Source organism: Bos indicus x Bos taurus, chromosome 5, assembly GCF_003369695.1.
Source record: "Bos indicus x Bos taurus breed Angus x Brahman F1 hybrid chromosome 5, Bos_hybrid_MaternalHap_v2.0, whole genome shotgun sequence".
In the NCBI taxonomy this organism is placed as follows: Eukaryota; Metazoa; Chordata; class Mammalia; order Artiodactyla; family Bovidae; genus Bos; species Bos indicus x Bos taurus.
The window spans coordinates 94,283,172-94,302,570 of NC_040080.1; the positions used below are offsets into that span (position 1 = coordinate 94,283,172).

Below are 19,399 nucleotides of genomic sequence, written 5' to 3' on the forward strand. Positions count from 1 at the left end.
GTAGGCAACTTTGCTTTTTGCTCTCCCCCTCCCCTCTTCCCCAGCGCTCCCCACCCTCCTCGGCCCCCGCCGGCCCCGTCCTCCTTTCTCTCCTTCCCCCTCTCTCTCCAGGAGCGACTCTGGGTTAGCACAATTGAACTGGATTTACGAGCGAGAATGGGTAATTACATCCCCCATAAATTTTATGGCTTAGCTACTCTGGGCAGTCCGAGCCATGTGCTACGATCTGTTATGTATGTGTGAAAACTATGCTCGCTTTCTAAGGGCGCATAAATAATTCAGTGTCGTTACAATGAGGATTCCCCTCTTATTACACTACAAAGTCTCCAGCTCCCTTCAACTTCTTTATAACCCATTTAGCTTGATGACTTTATTTCCATCACCCCCTCCTCCTGTTCCAACAGAGCTGAGGATGGGGTGAGGGTGGGGGACGGGGAGCCTGCTGCCTTTGAACCCCACTATTTGCTTTCCCCCCTCCCCTCAGTGAACCCCAATTATAACGGAGGGGAACCCAAGCGCTCGAGGACAGCCTACACCCGGCAGCAAGTCCTGGAATTAGAGAAAGAGTTTCATTACAATCGCTACCTGACCCGAAGGAGAAGGATCGAGATCGCCCACTCGCTGTGCCTCTCTGAGAGGCAGATCAAAATCTGGTTCCAAAACCGTCGCATGAAATGGAAGAAGGACCACCGACTTCCCAACACCAAAGTCAGGTCAGCGCCCCCGGCCGGCGCTGCGCCCAGCACCCTCTCCGCAGCCACCCCGGGCACTTCTGAAGACCACTCCCAGAGCGCCACGCCGCCGGAGCAGCAACGGGCAGAGGACATTACCAGGTTATAAAACATAACTCACACCCTGCCCCTATCCCAGGCCCCCCATCCTCCCCTCACACACAAATTGACTCTTATTTATAGAATTTAATATATATATATATTTTGGTTCTTTTCTCTCTTCCTCCCACCTTCCCCCTTGTCAGTTCCAAACAGACAAAACAGATAAACAAGCCCCCTGCCCTTCTCTCCTTTCCACTGTTAAGGACCCTTTTAAGCATGTGATGTTGTCTTAGCATGGTACCTGCTGGTTTTTTGTTTTGTTTTTTGTTTTTTTTTAAGGCCATTTTGGGGGGTTATTTATTTTTTAAGGGAAAAAAAAACTGCAAAAATTATATATTGCAAGGTGTGATGGTCTGGTTTGGGTGCATTTCAGGGGAAATGAGGAAAAGAAAGAAGGAAAAAGATTTTTAAGCCAGTACTCCTCCTCCTCCTCCTCCTCCTTCCCCCCTCTTTCCTTAGGCCTTTTGCATTGAAAATGCACCAGGGGAGGTTAGTGAGGGGGAAGTCATTTTAAGGAGAACAAAGCTATGAAGTTCTTTTGTATTATTGTTGGGGGGAGCTGGGAGGAGAAGGGGGAAGACAGCAGACAAAGCTAAATGCATCTGGAGAGCCTCTCAGAGCTGTTCAGTTTGAGGAGCCAAAAGAAAATAAAAATGAACTTTCAGTTCAGAGAGGCAGTCTATAGGTAGAACACCCCACCCCACCCCCATCATGGTTATTGTGTTTTTGGACTGAATTTACTTGATTATTGTAAAACTTGCAATAAAGAATTTTAGTGTCGATGTGAAATGCCCCGTGATCAATAATAAACCAGTGGATGTGAATTAGTTTTACGTCAGTGTCTGATGGTTTCTTTTTCTCCCCCTTCTCCTTCTGGCCTGGAAACATCCCACCTTCTCTCTAGAGTTGCTGAAGTTTACTCTAAGCAAATACACAAATCTTAACTCTCAACTCCAGTTTCCCAAGGTCCTTAGAAGATCCAGCAATAGGTTTGGGGCAGAGGATGTCAGAAGAGGGGATGTGGAAGAGTAGGGCACTCCCTCCCTGAGTCTGTAGGGGCCAGACTCTCCTGGGGGGTCTCACTTTTCTAGAGTTAAACATGGTGCCTTCTTTGTCTCTTCCTCTCTCCTCTCTTCTCCCTTCCCTCTGGTGAGTAGGCCTGCCTAATTTGCAGATTAGAAGGCAAGTTTACGGAGTGGGGACGAAGAAGAGTTTTCATCTTTGGGGAGTTCTTTGGGGCTGAAGGATTAGGAAGATGCCTCTCAACATGCCTGTTGTCATAAAAGAAGAAACATTTTGAGCTGGTGATTCTAAAGCAGCAAAGTGACCTGTCAGGATGGCTTTTCTGTTTGTTTAGACTTGGAAAGAAGGGTGAAGTGGAGGCCAGAGGCCTGGGAGGCCCTCTTGCATGGGTAGGCCTCAAAGCCTGATGCCTGGAGATAATGAAGCACTCTTATTCCCTGCTCCCCCCCTCCCACACCAACTTTTATCATGGACCTGCTAGATGTGGAGAAAAGACACAGGGAGAGGCAGGGGGATCACCTTTCTTCCTACAACCTCCCAGGTCTCCACAGGACTTGAAGATTGAAGGAACAAGACTTCCTGCTTGTAAGAAAAAAATTTTTTAAATTGCTTCCTTGGGGGTTAAAACAAACAAAAAACTGATTTGGATTGCCTGAATGATTACTTTAAGCCAAAGTCTCCAAAGAATTCTAGTCCTGGAGACCAGGCTGTGAGCAAGGCCTGCTCAAATTTTTGCTTGTTTGTTGGGAGAAGGTAAAGGGGTAGTTGGTGAGCTTCTCCGACAGTTTATCCAAATATCAGGATGGAGGGCTGTCAGAAGTAGAAAAGAGAGGGATAAGAGATCTGGGATAAGTAGGGAAGCCATGGGTACTGCTGTCCTCTCTCCTCAAATTCTGGAGTGAAAGGCAACAGAGGAACCAAGTTATGAAAAGCTGTTTGATATGCTTTGGATTTATTTCCTCTTGAACCACTTGCTGGGTATGTGTGTGTGTGTGTGTGTGTGTGTGTGTGTGCGTGCTGGGGTCCTGTAGGTCTACTTTCCCCTCCCTCAATGGTGCCCTGGGGACAGCAAAACATGCTGCCTACAGTGTGAGGAAGCAGGGCCAACAATTATCTGGAGTGATTTTATGTAATCAAGTGAATTAGGGGCCAAATCTGACTGTAGCTCCCATCATCTTGATGCAATTGGCTTTGGGGCAGGAAAAGGGGGTCTAGTTGCTCTTAGGAAAAGGGAAGGTGTGAGAGGGGGACCTGGAAGTCTTTTCAATCCCTTAAGGAAGTTAAGATGGAAAGAGGGGGCAATGGAAATTAAGATTCATAATCTTTTCCTAACTTTGCTCACTTGGTTTCAGGGGAATGTATTCTTTCTCCTCCCTAAAGTGGAAGGGATGAACACAGGGGAGGGAAATTCACTGTCTTCTATATGTTAAGATGAACTTGCTAAAGGTACACACTCTTGTTTGAGAAAAGCAGTATAAAAGGATTGGGACAGTTCTTTTATTTTTCCTTCTTTAGGAGCTTCTGTTTTAAATTCCTCTTCTCACACATCCACATGTAGTCACTCTCTGTGTATCTCAGTCTGAAAAGCAGAAACATCAGACATCCATAGTTTGACAAATAAAACTAAACCCTCTTGTATTTGAGTTTTGGAAAAATTTGGCCTCTGGCCTTCCCTCCAGTGGGTTCCATTCTTTGCTCTTTCCCCAAAACTCTCCTTTGCCTTGGACCTGACCACCTGGAATGGGATCAGGCTCTCGGAAATGAGTGGGATGTCCAGAGTAGGGGGCCAACCTGAGCCCCTAGCTCTAGCTGTCTTGACCCACTGGATGCTGCTACAGCCTCACTGGGAAGCTGAGGGTCGGGGCTTTTATTGAAGTTGGATTGAATAGTGGGGAAAGCCTGGGGGAGGGTGGGGAAGACGCAGCCCAGGTTCACGGGGAGGACACAGCATTTTCTCTCCCATCGCCTTTATATTCGGCAGCGCCTCTGACCTCTCCCCCACCCCCAGCTCCAACCCTCCCAAGCCAGCCCTAGCTCAGCCCCCTGTCTCCAGACAGGATGCCACAGCTTCTGTGGGGCTGGGGATTTCTTGCCCCGAGTAATGGGAGAGGCAAGGCGCAAGAATGCCTGCTAGCGTATTGTGTGTGTCTCTCCAATGGCTAAGTAAAAAGAAGACGGGGTGAAACCGGCAACACCAATCTTCCAAGGTCCTTCTCTCCAAGCACCAGGAGATCCCCACAGGTCAAAAATCCCCTTGACATGTAAGTAGTTAGCACTCATATGCTCTGGGGGCGAGGAGCACAGCAATTTCAACTCTCTCTCTATTTGCCATTCATTTTTATTTCAAAGCCCCGTCTTGGGGAGGGAAGGCGGGAAATCCAATCAGGAGCGGTGAACTTCTGCTTGGGGAAAAAATTAGAGTATCTGAGCCGAGGAGTGTACCTGGGGAACGAAGAAACTTGTCTCCCAAAGGAGAGAAAGAGTGGAGAAAGTGAGCCTGGGGGCGGGGGCGGGGGCAGGGGAAGGACTGAGGAACTTTGCATGTCTGAGGGCCTCTCACTGCCGCTTGTGTGAAGTTTCCTACAAAGTTTTCTCTGCAATCTGTGCATTAGCTTTTTTTGAGCATAGACTTGGCGGATTGCAATCCAGGGACGCCTTCCCGCTGTTAGATGTATGTATCTGTGTGTATTTGGGGGACCGCTAAGGAAGACAAACAGTTAAGGGTTTCTCCGGAGCTTGGGGCCAGGGTACCCTCTGCTAGGCACGGTTTGTCTGCTTTTCTAAGACTAGATAGACTGATTCTGAAGGGGGTGCTATGGTGGGGAGGAGAAGCCTGCTGGGGCAATTTTACCATCTTTTTCTCAGCTTTCTGCCCAGTCCTGGGGAAGTGTGGTTCACAAAGCCACTTCTCATGGTTTTCCACAGCTTCTATCTGCACCCCACCTTTGCAGAGCTAATTTTTATGAAAATGTTCCCCTTTCAAGAAATTCTTTTTAGGCTTGGAAAAAGAGATGGAGGAACCCCCAACTTCAGCGGCCATCAGCGCAGCGGGAATATTTATTACCTCTCTGGATATCATTACCTAAGAATACAATTTTATGAACTTCCTAATCTGTTAGCTTGATTTATCTGGGTGGGTAGGGGCCCAAAATAAACATTTAGGGGATTTAGTAGGAAAAAAAGTCTTTGCCTGTGACCAGTCTTTCTGATGGAACTGACCACCCCCCTTAGCATGCTTTTTCTGCATCCCATCTCACTAGCCCCAGTTTAATTTTTCTCCTGCAGCATGTGGCAGCTTTGAGTATCCAAGTTTTAGTTGCTTCTTGAGAATTAAAAAGGGTAATGTGCACTGTTTGAACCAGACACCTGGAGGGCTCTCTCAGCCGCCTTAAAATCTATGTAGTTCCCGGAACTCGGATCCCCTTTGGACTTGGGGAGCAGAGAGAAACCGAGGTCTGCTCACTGCCTCCCAGGTCCAGGAGCCTCTTCTCTGGCTTGGCTCTCCTCTACGCCTCAGGATTTTCCTGCTCTTCTCTCTGGTGTCATCTCTGTAGTTTCTTTGAACAACTGGGTCCTTCCAGAAGCCAAGCCCACAGGCCCAGCTAACTGATGAATTAGGAGGCAGGGGAGTCAAGGATGGGTAGGAAGAGTCTCAGAGGATGTTTGAGGAAGAGTAGGGCCACATAGTCTAATAAACCTAAAGGGACTGTTTTAACTTCCCAGTCCCCATCAGCAATTGCCAGATTCCCTGAGATGTAGGGTCCTGTAGGATCCACTCTGCAACCGTGATGGGAGTGGGTCCAGTCCAAAGAAGTGCCCCTCTACTCACTCCTTTCTGACCCTGTCTTTGCAGCATCAGAGTTTGGGAGAGGGAAGTATATTTGAACTTGGGGCGGAGAAACCCTAAATCATAGCATGTGGGAGGCTCTGCCAAACAGCTCAATCCTAGGTTCCTGCTCCCGGGGGTGCCTCTGGCTTCCCAGGAAGCTGGGCCTAAGAGAACAGGGCACAAAGCAGCTGCCTGCATTCGGGGGTCCTCGCTCCCCTCCTGGCAGCGGCCAGGGTCTGGAAGAAGCCGAAATGGGACCAGCCCGACAAAGACCGCGAGAGGCCGACGGGCGGCCCGGCTTCTGCTCTGGGTTCCACGCTGCGTCTGCTGCGGGGCGCGGTGTCGCCTTCAGCTGGGTCACGACCCCCAGCTCTCACAGAGGACAATAGGGCGCGGGGCGGGGGCCGGGGGCTGCGTGGCCGGCCAAGCGGGTTCACTGAGCAGTGAACTCCGCTCCACCTCCCGGGGCTCGTCCTTCAGAGCCCAAGCTCACTTTGCTTCCCCCATTCTGCCTTCCATTTTTTGTGGAAAATGGAGCGGGCCTCTCGGTTGCTCTTCGACCGATCAACTCCCCACCACCAAATAAGGAGACTTTATTTCCTTTGGAAAGGAAAGGATAGTTTTCTCTGACTCACAAGAGCAGGAAATGGGACCCTCTCACAAGATTTTTGTGGAGACCGATGGAGAGGAGAGATCTCAGTCAGTAGTAGAAACATTTCCAAACCCTGAAGAATCCCGGGTCATCAAACCAACAGTCTCTCCTGTGTCAGAGGAATTCCAGGCCCAGAATGGGTCCACTCCGCACCTCAGCCCCAAATCCTGCGAAGAATTGCCTCCCTCCTCCCCGGCCTTTGTCTCTGAATGCCAGGTTAGGATTAGGACTCTTACAAAACGGGAGGCACCTTCTCCAGCCCCATGGACAGGGGACAGGGCTGGGTTATCCATGGGGGTGTGGGAATGAGTCACTTGGGAGATGGCCCCCAACCAGTTTGTTCTTGTTCTGAGGTGTCACCCCACTCCCATGACTGCCTGGCTCCTGTTTTGACTCTGTCCCTTTGGGCAGGAATGCAGTGTTTGTAACTTTCTACATGTGGAGTTTTTCCACTCAGCTGGAACAGACCTTGGTAATTAAGGTTACAGAACAGGGCTTGAGTTCCAGCAGGAGGAGAGAAGAGCTGGGGAGAGGAGAAAATGGAGGAGGTATGGAATATTCCCCATGGGTGTTTGTTCCTGCTTTTACCGGCCCTTCTCCACACCCCACCTCATCCCTCTGCTGCCTGACCCCACTCAGAGGGGAGACGGGGAGATTTAAGCTTCCCAGCTGGAAACCTCTCTTCTTGGACTTGGTCTTTCTGATGATTTTGAACCATTTTGGGATGTGACTGCCTCAAGTTCTATCCGTGTCTGTCTCTGCTCAGCATTTTCAAGGAAGCCTAATGTCCCTGCTGCTTTCTATGTTCCGTATTTCCTCCGGTTGGTTCTTGCTCCTCTGCCCTCTCATCCCCCAATAATCCTCTGGGACAGCCCCCAGCTCCAGTGCTCCTCCTGGAACTCCCCTCCCTTGAGAATGCAGAAGAGGAACCAAAAGGTAGGGGGTGGCAATCTGGGAGGGACATTTGAGGTTCAAAGGTTCCTGGCTGAGCTTCCAGTCCAGGTCACCTCAGGGACCAATCTGACTGCTTCAGAGTGGCCCCTGGGCCAGCAGCAAATAGAACAAGATTTTATAGCCCCAGGGCAGATGTTGGCTTAGCCATCTCACCCAGATTCCACCAAAGAGGCTCCAATCCCCACCACACCTTTGTTCTCTTTCCTTTTTCCCCTCCTCCCCCTCCTCTTCCTCCGTTTGATCCTGCCTTTCCCCCTCAAATTATTTCTTTAGATCTGGAAGCATCTGTTCCTGCCTGCCCCTCCCCCTCCCCTCTTTCCCTCCTTCCCCCTCCCTCCCTCTCTAGCAAAGAAGCCCCCAAATGAAGGGCCTCTGGCCTCTAGCCTGTTCTGTTACCTCAGAGCCCAGAGACCTTTGAGGCCAAACCTTGAGACCCCTCCCAACCCCCCGGTCCCTTTCATTTCATTCTCTGAGCTGGAGAGGGTCCTGGAATTGCACAGTTTTGAGTCTTGGCCCCCAGGGACCAGTCTCTTCTCTTACTGGGTCAGTTATCCATTAAATTCAGGCAAAAGCACTGTAGTCGAAGGGTTTGGTGCTGAATTATTTAGATTATTGCCCCAATTCTCTGCTGGGCTTTTTTTGGACTCTGGATTTTGAACATATCTTCATATTCTGACCATAGAGGGGAGATGGCCTTTTCTAATCCTCTCTACCTGGTCATTCTTTATTACCTTCCCCTGCCCCTTCCCTTGATTGCAAAGTCATTTTCTGAGCAGTTAGCATTTCCCTCAATACCCCTCAGAATTCTGTAATCTAACAGAGGAGGCCAAGGCATTGTTCATACTATACACACAGAAGGGTCTCTTTTCTCTGTCTTCCAAAAAATAAAAAAGAAGCCAAGAAATGACTGCCTCACATCCTCCTTGCCTCCACTCATATCCAGGAATATGTGGTCTCCAAAGCTTGATGGAGAGGGTGGTAAACTTAATCAAGGTGAACAATAGCTTGTCTTATCCTCTTAGTCAATCCAGTTGGATTTTAGTCTGGATAATGCCAGCCCAAGACTCTTGAACTCTGTCTGCTAGACCTGTCTGTAGCAAGAACACACCTTATATCCCAGAGTACCAGACTGGAATAATCCCAAGGTCCTTGCCCTAGTACCCACAGTTGAAAACCAGTAGAAAAGATTAAATCCTTCTCCGTCCCTTCCTTCCAGCTCTGTCTTGAGATTCAGCCCTGCTTGGGATTCTGCCCCTCTTCTCTCTTTGTAGATCGGTGGTTGGCCAAAAGCCCCAGATTCATGCTCCCGTTGCTCTGCCACTCGGTTACCATGACAATGAGAGGCAACTGAACTCCCCACCCACTCCAGGTGGTTGGATAGACCCAGACCAGCCAGGATGGTCTCTGGGGGAACCTGACCTAAGAAAGACACTGGAGATGAGAGCCTGTATTTTGTTATAGCATCTTTGCTAATTAGTCAGGATGGAAGACGGGAAACTGGGGAGAGAGTCTCTCTCTGCACTCTATAATTTCATACAGTCCTTTCTCTCTGCATACGTGTTTGCCTAGAGGTACACCATCAAAACAAGCATGAAGCAAGGACCTCAACACATTCATTTCTTCTGTTTATAAATGCATGGGAGGTGATTTTGCTGAAGGTCTGCATGTGTGTATGTGTTCGTGTGTGCGGAGAGGCTCTGAATGATAGAGAAGAATAACGTCCCAAGTATAGCACCTGTGAAGTAGGTCTTTTGACTTATCACTGATGTTGCTGGTGACAGAGGTTTTTGCTGTCCTCCCTTCCTCATACACTGCTTTAAAAGGCCTGCCCCTTGGCCTGAAGGCCATGTGGCCTGAGGACTCAGTCTTGATCCTACATCTTGGCTCCAGAGGCCTGGGGTGGTTATATAAGAAGAAGGCAGGAGTCAGAGACATCTGGAAGATCAGATTCCTCACTTAATGCTCTCACTTACATGTCAAAGTTAAATCAAAACCACAAACATTTATCTAACCCTTCGATCTACACTATTCTGCTCATAGGCAGGGCCTGGGAAACCACCACCACCACCACCACAATAGCAGCAGCAACTGCACAGAAGCTGTCTCCTAGGGTTCTTAATTGCCTTGGGATTAAGTGGATAAATGTATGAAAAGCACTTAGATGAGTGCTTGGCATATAGTAAGGTTTCAGTAAGTGCTGCTGCTGCTGCTAAGTCGCTTCAGTAAGTGCTAGCTGTTATTATTATTAACAATAATAGGCATTTTCTTAAGTGCTTACTATGTACCAGGCAGTATGCTAAATTTATTTCATTTGAATCTTATAATAACACCGCAAGGAAGTTGTGTCCCTATTTTACACAAAGGGAAGCTGAGTGAGGCCCAAGAGGCTGATGATATACCCCATTGGCAGAACCAGGACTCCAGTCAGACTTGCCTGACCCCAGAGTGGGCACTCTGAACCATTTCTCTGCTTCTGATGACCTTGGACACTGCTTTAGGCTGGGACTGAGTTTGGCAGGGAGCACTGATGAGGATGTGGGTACAGCAGCAGCCTGAGGGTGAGCAGAACCTAACCTGGGCTTTGCTACTTGCCTTGGTCTTGCCTTAGGTTCTTGTCCCTAGCAGCAACAGGCTCTGACGGTTGTTCACAAACTTTTTGGTCTCAGAACCCCTTTATACTCTTAAATATTATTAGAATCTCCAAGAGCTCTTTTTATATGGGTCATACCTATCAATATTTACCTTACTAGAAATGAAAACTGGAACTTTAAAAAAAAAGTCTTTTAAAACAATGATGATCTGTTGCACGTTGTCATAACTTTTAAAAAAAATTTTAATTGGATGTCATAACTTTTTTTGAAAAAACTATTTTGAAAAACAATTTAGTGAGAAAAATGTCATTGTTTTACATTGAAGCATATCTTTTAAATGTCTAGCTTAATAGAAAGTGATTGGATCCTCATATCTGTTTCTCCTTTCAATTTGTTATGATACAGTTTATGTTTGAAGTATATGAAGTACATAGCCTCATGCAGATATATATTGGAAAAGAAAGGAGTTCACAGAACTCTTGAAAGGATATCCAGGACCCCCAGGGATCCTTGGGCCACACTTTAAGAACCACGGATCTAACCAACTGAGACAACCAGCAGAACTCACTTCATAATAACTATATCGAACATCTTTTTTGCTCTTGATTGTTGCTTCTAACTCCAAGACTCCATCATTTCACTAGTTCGGGCTGTATTCGAATTGCGTTATCTTAGGAAATTACTCATTTTTTTCTATACCATATTTTAAATTAGATAAATAGATTGGCATGCATGCATACAAATATTTATATGTTATACATGTTATTGGTGGATATTCATTATTTTATTTTGAATATGTAGAGTAAAATATAGATTTATGGAGAAAATAGTTTTTATGTTTAGCATAGTTTGACCTGGGCAGCTTAGCTATTCCTATCAATCTTGTTTTTCCAAAGAGGAAACTGAGCCAAAGAGGGGTGATGTGACTTGCTGAAGATGACATGCTCAGTGTGCGGTGGACAGGAGGTCAGAACTCCTGTCCTCTGACTCCAGCACCTGTGCTCACTGTGCAGGAACCCTCCCTCCGAAGACATGGCTGCATAACACGTGCATGAAGGTAGCTGGGTGCCATACACTGTTTATGGAAGTATATGTGATGGCTTTAGTTATCTGAATATATTTATGTATGAAAGGGAAAAAAATCTTGTATCCCTGGGTGTGAAGTTGCAGTTTTATTGAGAGGCACAAGGCACCAGCTTGCCAATGGTTTTCCTTCCTTACAAAACTCACTGTGTGTCTGTGCTCTTGGGCTTGATCTAATTTTAGGGACACTTACTCCTTGCAAATCCTCTGTTGGTACATTCTCACAAGGGGTATGCAGATAGCCCAGTTCTTCATATGAACACACAGAACAGGCACACCTGGAGGTAACAATCTGATCCCCTTTCTTATTTTTTACCCTGGACATCATGCACAACCTCCTGTATTTTCAAAATAAGTTATCTACAAGTGTATAACCGAGAGACGCGTAGCTGTGTGAACAGAGGTGTGTATGTGTCTCTGCGGATGCAAATGTGGAACCCTTGGGTGTCCATATACTTGTCTAGGTAAGCACCACGCAAATGTACAAGCAACTGGAGCCTCAGTAATTTCATTAATCTGATAGGGATTTATTCACAAATTCTATATTTTATGACTGCATGAGGTTCATGTTTATGCACAGTCCAATGAGAAGAACCCTAGGTGGGAAGCAGGCTGTTGGAATTCTAGTCAGGGCTTTCTGCTCCCAGTTGCCTTAAACAAATCACTTACCTGGTGAGGGCCCTCCACCTCCTCATCCACATAATGGGGGGAATAATGAGAGTTTCAGCTACATCTCCAGATGGAGAGTGCAGTGGGGAAAGAATAGGAGATGTCTGTGAGAATGTGATTCTTTCATACTATGGAAAAATCCAAAGAAAATCAAGAGAGAGTAATATAATCAAACATTCACATACCCATCACCTCACTTTAACAGGGATCAACCCATGGTCAATCTAATTTCACCTAGTTTGAGCCCAACACTTCCTCATACACTTTTAAGCAAACCCCAGACATCATATTGTTTCTTATGTGAACAATTCAATAAATATCTCTAAAAGATAAAAATAATTTTTAACAACCTAACTACAATATGATTATCATACTGACCTGAAAAATGTCAGCAATTTTTTTTAGCTTTTAAAGTGTGAGAAAGGTCTAAAAAATGTAGAGCAGCTGCCTTCCCTACGCCTCATGCTCAGGGTTGATTAATGTTAATAAGGGAAAATAAGGAAAATGGGAAGGAAAGGATGAAGTTTCCTTTTTTATTTCTCTCTTAAAATCCCAGTTCACCTCCAGAAACTCCCCTCTCCTCATTAGGGCCATTAAAAATGGACTGAGAGGGGACCGTGGAGGTCTAGATTGCTAGAGGCAGCCAGAAGGGGCCCTTGGAAGACTCTGCAGACTTCATCTTGGAAGAAAATAGTTGTTGAGCCAGAGGGAGTCTGAGCAGAGGGCCTGCCCAACCATTTCCAGCATCAGATTTCACCTTTGGCTTGCCAGGCATTTGAGAGATGTCTGAAGTCTCATTGGAGTTACTGATCTCTAAAGACATGCAGATACATGTAATAGCATCCTTATACAGAAACCCAAAAGGAGATATGCGCAGAGGCACAGGCAAATCTACCCGTTCATACACAGGTCGTGCACAAACACATGCAAGCATTCAGAGACAGATGCAAATGTACAAGTAGATGTACACCCAGGTGTGTGGGAAAACACAGAGACAACCCGAACACTCAGACATATGTGAGTATGCAGGGATACAAAAACATGCAAGTCATGGAAAAAAATATACAAAAAGCCAAATACAAAAGCCCAGAGACATGCAAATGCATTTGGGGCCATTTTTACACAGGAGCAGTTAATGTGGCCAAGCCCCATTCTAGCTGGTTCCTTCCCTCTCAGCCTATAAATTTACCAAATATTGGCCAAAGCTACACTCTGAGTCACATTCATGCAAGTGTGCACCTAAGAGAAGTTGTCCCAAGGGTTTCCCATTGCTCCTGCTAGCACACGTTTTCTATCTCTCAATCCTCTCTCTCCCAGAAAGACAAAGACTAAGGGTAGCATGGCATGGTATGTATGTGTGCATGTGTCCATATGAACATGTGTTTCTTTGTTCTAATGAGTCAGCTTGATGAGAACAGAAGGGTGCTAGCCACGTACAGACTGCAAGTCACTGCAGGCTGATGAGAGAACGTTGCTTTGCCTACTCTGTGTTGCAGCTATAGGTTAGACTGATATTTTGGGGGAATTGATTGACCCACGTGGGTATTTTGGCATCTTATAGACATGACTGAGAGTGCTTTCTTTGAGCCTGAGTGAGGCTGTCAGTTGTCTGGGTTTGATTTTTTTGAGTGAACTTACCAATCAATTCAAAGAATAACGGTGATGGAACTGAGTTGGTCAGGTGGTTGACTAGGCCTCACATGGCCACAGAGTGATTCTGAGTCAAAAACGATGGGCAGAATCTGACAGTTTAAAAACGGGATCCATCAATTAAACAGAAAGAAACCAGTGGGGCTGTTTGGCACTCGTTCACCCAAACCAGTCAACTGATTAAAATGTTCTCATTTCAACCAATTTGTGCAAGATGCACCCACAGCACCTGAGGGTCAGGGAACCCAAAAGGCTTTGCATCGAAAGCTGGATGTATACCAAGATCTAAAAGAGGAAAGGGCTGTGTTCGTGGCTATACACTTGGAAGAAAAAAGTTCTGATGCAAGGCTGTGTGTGATTGCATGAGTGCTTGTATCTGGACCTGTGTCTGCTTATAACTAATAACACTGGCAAGACAGTAGAAGCTGTGTATCATAACTGGTGCTTTCTTTTCATGTGGAATCACAGAATGTTAGGTATTGAAGGAACCTTTAGAGTTCATGTAGAAACTGAGACTTGGAGAGCTTTTGGTTTTTGTTTTTTGGTTTCGTTATTTATTTTTTGGCCATACCCTACAGCAGGTGGGATCTTAGTGCCCTGACCAGGGATCAAACATGCGCCACCTGCATTGGAAGTTCGGCGTCTTAACTAGTGGACCACTGGGGAAGTCCTAAGGTGTGGAGAGTTTTAAATGACTTGTCCAAGGTCACACAGTGAGTGGACAGCTGAGACACATCTAGACACCATATTTGTTAAGGCTGTCATAACAAACTACCCACAGAGTAGGTGGCTAAAACAATAGAAATTTATTTTTTTCACATTTCTGGAGGCTAGAAGTCCAAGACCAAAGTGTTGGTATGGTTGAATCCTTTAGAGGCTTCTCTCGTGATCCTTTTCACATGGTCTTGGGGTCCACCTGGTTTTTCTGTGTCCTAATCTCTTCCTTGGACATCAGCCAAGTTGAATTAAGGTCCGCCACTATGTCCTCATTTTGTCTTGATTATCTCTTTAAAGGCCCCATATCTAAATACAGTCACATTCTCCAGTACTGGGGGGGTAAGACTTCAACATAGGAATTTGGGGTGACGCAAAGCCTAAAACAGACATCAAGTCCCTAGACCCCCTAGTCCAGTGCTATTGTGCCCACGTCAAACTGATAAGTGATCTGGTGAATTTTGTTCCTGAATTGATTTAATTTTGTTTGGTTCCTTAGAGATGGGAAAGTTGGTTGGGGCCAACATGAGATTTAAAAATGTATTCCGGAGCCAAAGCCCAGTGGTAAACTGAGTAAGCACTGTCTGAGGACTCTGGAATTAGACAGACCACCAAACACTGGGAAAAGGAAGTTTCCAACCAGAATCTGTGGACTAGAAGGAACCATGTGAGGTTAACTTGACCGTCTCAGGGGGTGAGAATTACCTGATATGTTCAGTGAGCACAGGTGTCTAACAATGTTCATGACTGGCAAATTCTTCTTATATATCATCAGCATTCTTTGTGCTAAGTTCAACCCTCTTCCCTTGCAAAGAAAAGTGCACTTATCCCTTTGCTCTTTGCTCTGAGACCTTCAGCCCCTCTCCAGGTCTTGGGCAGCTCTAGAGAGTGGATTGAGGGGAACTGACACATACGGTGGCACAGAAACAGGGTCTTCCCCTGTTTATTAGAGAGGCCCTCTAATTTCACAGGGCTTCCCTGGTGGCTTAGACAGTAAAGAATCCACCTTTAATGCAGGAGACCCAGGTTCGATCCCTGGGTCAGGAAGATCCCCTGGAGAAGGGAATGGCTACTCACTCCAGTATTCTTGCCTGGAGAAGTCCATGGACAGGGGAGCCTGGCAGGCTATAGTCCGTGGGGTTACAAAGAGTCAGACATGACTGAGTGACTAACACTTTCTAATTTCACAGAAATCACAGATGGGCTCCAATGGGATTGTGGAGTGTGGTGTGGGTATGATAAGGCATGTGCCAAAAAAGTGGCCATAACCAAGCAAGAAAGTCCACATTATCATGATGGTTGGTATCTCTGTTCTCTGCCATGGGAATCAAGCTCAAATTCTGGGTTTTGGAGGAAGAAATTACAAAAGTATCTAGCGGAAATGCAGAGAGCCAGGTGCAGTGTGGTATACTGGGAAGGATGGTTTGAGGATCAGAATGCTTGGGTTCTGGTCTCTGTCTGAGCCTCAGTTTCCCTTCCTTTACAATGAAGTGGTTCGATTAGGTTATCACTCAGATCCTTCCAGCTCTGAAACTCTAAGCAAAAACTAGAGGATGCTGGGGGGCAGGGAAGGAATACTCTTTGTAGCAAATCAAATGATGGACTATGTGTCTCTGTGAACCAAACCAGGCACAGAAAACTCTCCATCTTCATTCCAGAGCTGGTGGGGGTTGGAGGAGTGGGGGTGTTAGCTGTGGTGTCTCCTCATTTGACAACTCAACCTTCTGCACAGGGCCCCTGCAGACACACCATGGGGAGCCGTCTCCCTTGAGGACTCTGCCCCTGAGGGGAGGGAGGCAAAGACAAGATGGGGCAGGACAATGGGGAGGGTGTCTGGAGGATGCCAGCAGCCAGGTAAAAACAGAGATATCAGCCCAGTCTCTGCTTAGCTTCAAAAATCAGAATAAAGGGATCCAATTTTATAGCTTTCATCTGAAGTTAATGGATAATGAGATGCAGGATCAGCCTTATGCAGTGATGCAGTATAAAGCCCCTGGGAAAGCTCTGTTTTCCCCCTCCCCAATTATCCCGCCACTGAAATGCCTTAAGTTCCACCGTTAGAGCACATGGTGTTAAGTGCAGTCCTCTGCACATCACATCCTTTAAAATACAAAAGCACCGCTGGGATACTTTATCAAACAAGGCTAGAACCAGAAAAGTAGTGCTTAGCGGGGATGCTCAGGGAGACGAGGGGCTCTGAAGATTAATCTCTAGATGCTTCTCAGTTTCACGTTGGCTGAGCCTTACAAGAAAGCTAGACTCTGCCTGGGGAAGTGGGAACTCAAGAACTCCACTAGAGATGAGGTGCCTCAACTCTGGCTCTATCTCCAGTCTTGGGAAAGGGTTGGACTCTAAGTGGTAAGGCTAGTCATCATGCTGAAAGAAAAAATCACAGACTGCCAATAAAGTAGAATTCAGGGAGATGGAAATTTTGAGTTATGTGCACTTGGATCTACCACTGCAGAAGCCAGTATAGAAGTTCCTCACAGGGCCGCCTCTGCACGTCCAGAGGATGTCAAACTATTTAAAAAAAATTTTTTTTTCCTTTCCCTGGTTATGTTCTTTTTTTTTTTTAACCCAGGAGGCATGATTTGGAACTATGAAAACCTAGCAGATGGGGAAACACACAGCCAGGGTTCAAACCTGGCTAAGCGACCTTGGGCAGGTGACTTAACCTTTCTGAGACTACATTTCCTCATCAAATTCAGTATAAAGCACCTGGCATATAGTAATCCTCTATAAATGGAAGCTATTATAGTTATGAGTATTGAGAGGGCTTCAGGACACTACCCATGAATTGGAACTGAGTCATGGAATGAATAATTACCATATTCGGAACAAATCAGAAGCCCAGACCCTGATAATTCATGTATAATCTTCTCACTGCATGGAATCCAGTCTTTCCCCAACTTAATTTGACCTCTCAAAAATGGGCGATAAAAGAGGAAGAATGCATTCTGGACTCTTCTAAGCAGCCTGGAAACCTTAGGTTTAGGGCAAAGATGCTCTTCCCCAGAGACAGGATGGGTGGCTGTCTTCATGATATGGTTTTAAGAAAAATTGTACACCACCCTCACACAAATCTGTATTATGCCACCTGCCATGGATCTGAAATTCCATCATCATAGCTACTTCTTTCCACCTGGGCAATGGCTCCTGCAGACCCCTACCTAAAAGCACACAATTTCCTGGGAGGATGTACATGTGCACACATTGGTTAAGGTTTCCTAATCTGGCAATCCAGCTTTTACCCCATGGATACTGAGCTGGAACTCAGGATAAGTAAGCTTTGATAGGACTGGGGATATAGAAAGGCCAGAGGCGTACAGTGGAAAGTATGGGCAGCAGAAAGACATGAGGGCCAGAAAAAGAAGACAAGACACCCAAAGAGCTAGAGGACCTGCTAAGAAGGGTCACTATGTCACCTAGGGTTTAAAGAGGCAAAAAGTAAATGCAATTCTAACTTTTCCAGTTTGCCTTGATACTGACTTTATCTGAGTCTTGTACCCTCCACCCTGGACTGGCTTCTTTCCAGGAGCAATTGTGTACTTGGGTGGAGGGAGAGGTGGAGGGCTGCCCTCAGCGTTCCGGCTGTCTAAGCAGCAACACCCAAGATCTCAATGACTGGCCAAGCAGCTTTGTCTCTGACCAAGGCTACCATGACAGCCACGTCAGTTCTCCACCCAGGGTTGGGGCTGAGCACTGAGTAACTAGGAGTGTGCTCTGCACATTACTGGGATTCCTGGGGGCCTTTTAGAATTTGTCATCCAAAAACATGTGTCTGGTTTGTGTTTTAATTATAATCTGTGAAAAGATGAAAAAAAAATTGTTACTCACTCAGTCATATTTGACTCTTTGCAACCCCATGGATTGTAGTCTGTCAGTCTCCTCTGTCCATGGAATTCTCCAGGCAAGAATACTAGAATGGCTTGCCATTCCTTTCTCCAGGGGATCTTCCCAACCCAGGGATCGAACCTAGGTCTCCTGCATTGACGGCAGATTCTTTACCATCTGAGCCACCAGGGAAGCCCCTGTGGCTTCTATTGCCAAAAAAGCCAATAGACATGTGGGGCCTGGCACCTCCGAGATCTGGTCTGAACAGGTCTGAAGGCCCCTGATGTTGCTATGTTTGCAGGATGGGCCGTCCTCCTACACTTGATTCAGATGTTTTGGCATCATGGCAGCACAAGTTCTCTCTTTAACCTGATCTGCCTAGAAACTGTGCAAGCAGTTTCTGCCCCCAAAAAGGGCAATCAGAGAAGTAAGAATTGGATTTCTCCCACATTATCCTAAATATCACTGTGATGTCAGGGAGACAATATTAATACTTACAACTCTTCTCCTCCCAACTTCCCAACTCTCTCCTCCGACTTCGGAAACAGGAATGGAAAAGGCTGGGAACAGGAGAGAAGAATTGGGACTGGAGAGACTGTTAAGCAGGTGTAAAACACTGGGGGAGGGGTTCTGTAAACACTCCATCTCAGAGAGGGTGACTTTGTGGATGGGAGGAGGAGAGGGAGCTGAAGGGTGGTAATTAGCTTATTATTGTCTCCCCTGGGTGTTGTGAGAATTCCTTAGGAGACACTTGTAAAAAAGCAGAGGGAAGACAGTAAATACACATCTAATGATATGCTAAATAAATTATTATTGTTATTATTATGACTATTATTATAGCAATTGCAACTTGCTCCTTGCATCCAAGTTTCCACTAGAGATGGGAATTGGTCCCCTTATAGCCAGGCCTCCACTCTGCCAAGATGCCCCCAGACTCCCCCACCCTCAGGAATTACTGGAATAATTGGGCAGAGGAGACCAGGCTTCAGTTAACAGCCAGTTGCCTGGTTTCTGCAGGAGAGCAGATAAGGAGCTTGCAGAAACGTGCAAGGCCTCGGCCTGGTGCCTGTGATCCAGCAGGAAAGCAGGAAAAGGGATTTGCCTAGAAAGGCAGGGCTTGTACCTGGAGAGGAACTGACTCCCAAGCAAGGGGACTCAGAGAGGACAAGAAGCAGACAACTGGGGATGGGTCGCAGAAAGAAAGGGTAAATAATATATCAATTAGGGACGCCCAACCCAGAGATCCTGGTCTTCCCAGCTCCCTATCATCCTGGCGACTGTCCACACTGTGTATTTGCCTTTGCTGGGGACACAGCAGATTGTTTTTATCAGCTTCTCAAGGGGGTCTGGGACCCAGAAACAGCTAACAGTCATTCCAGCCCAGGTAAAGGGACCCAACCTCTCCAGGCTCAATAGTGTACAGTTGACTGCCTGGGTCTCTTCGTTTCCTGCCTTTTGACCAAAGACGGTTGTTATTTGAACCCTGCAAGTTCTGAGGTTTATAGCAAACCATCCCCACCTCCTGGCCTGAGCCTAGAGACACCTGCCCAGAGTCCAGCTTAGGCAA

General features: G+C 46.5%; 1 protein-coding gene across 2 annotated transcripts in view; it reads left to right on the top strand.

Moving 5' to 3' along the window:
• Positions 1–1,666, top strand: part of HOXC4 (homeobox C4) — a 37,668-nt gene extending 36,002 nt beyond the window's left edge. For both annotated transcript variants that reach the window (XM_027543079.1, XM_027543078.1), the window contains exon 3: positions 485–1,666. In XM_027543079.1, coding sequence (XP_027398880.1) covers positions 485–840 — 356 coding nt within the window. In that variant the 3' untranslated portion in view covers positions 841–1,666. The remainder of the gene's footprint in view (positions 1–484) is intronic.
• The last annotated feature ends 17,733 nt before the right edge of the window (positions 1,667–19,399 follow it).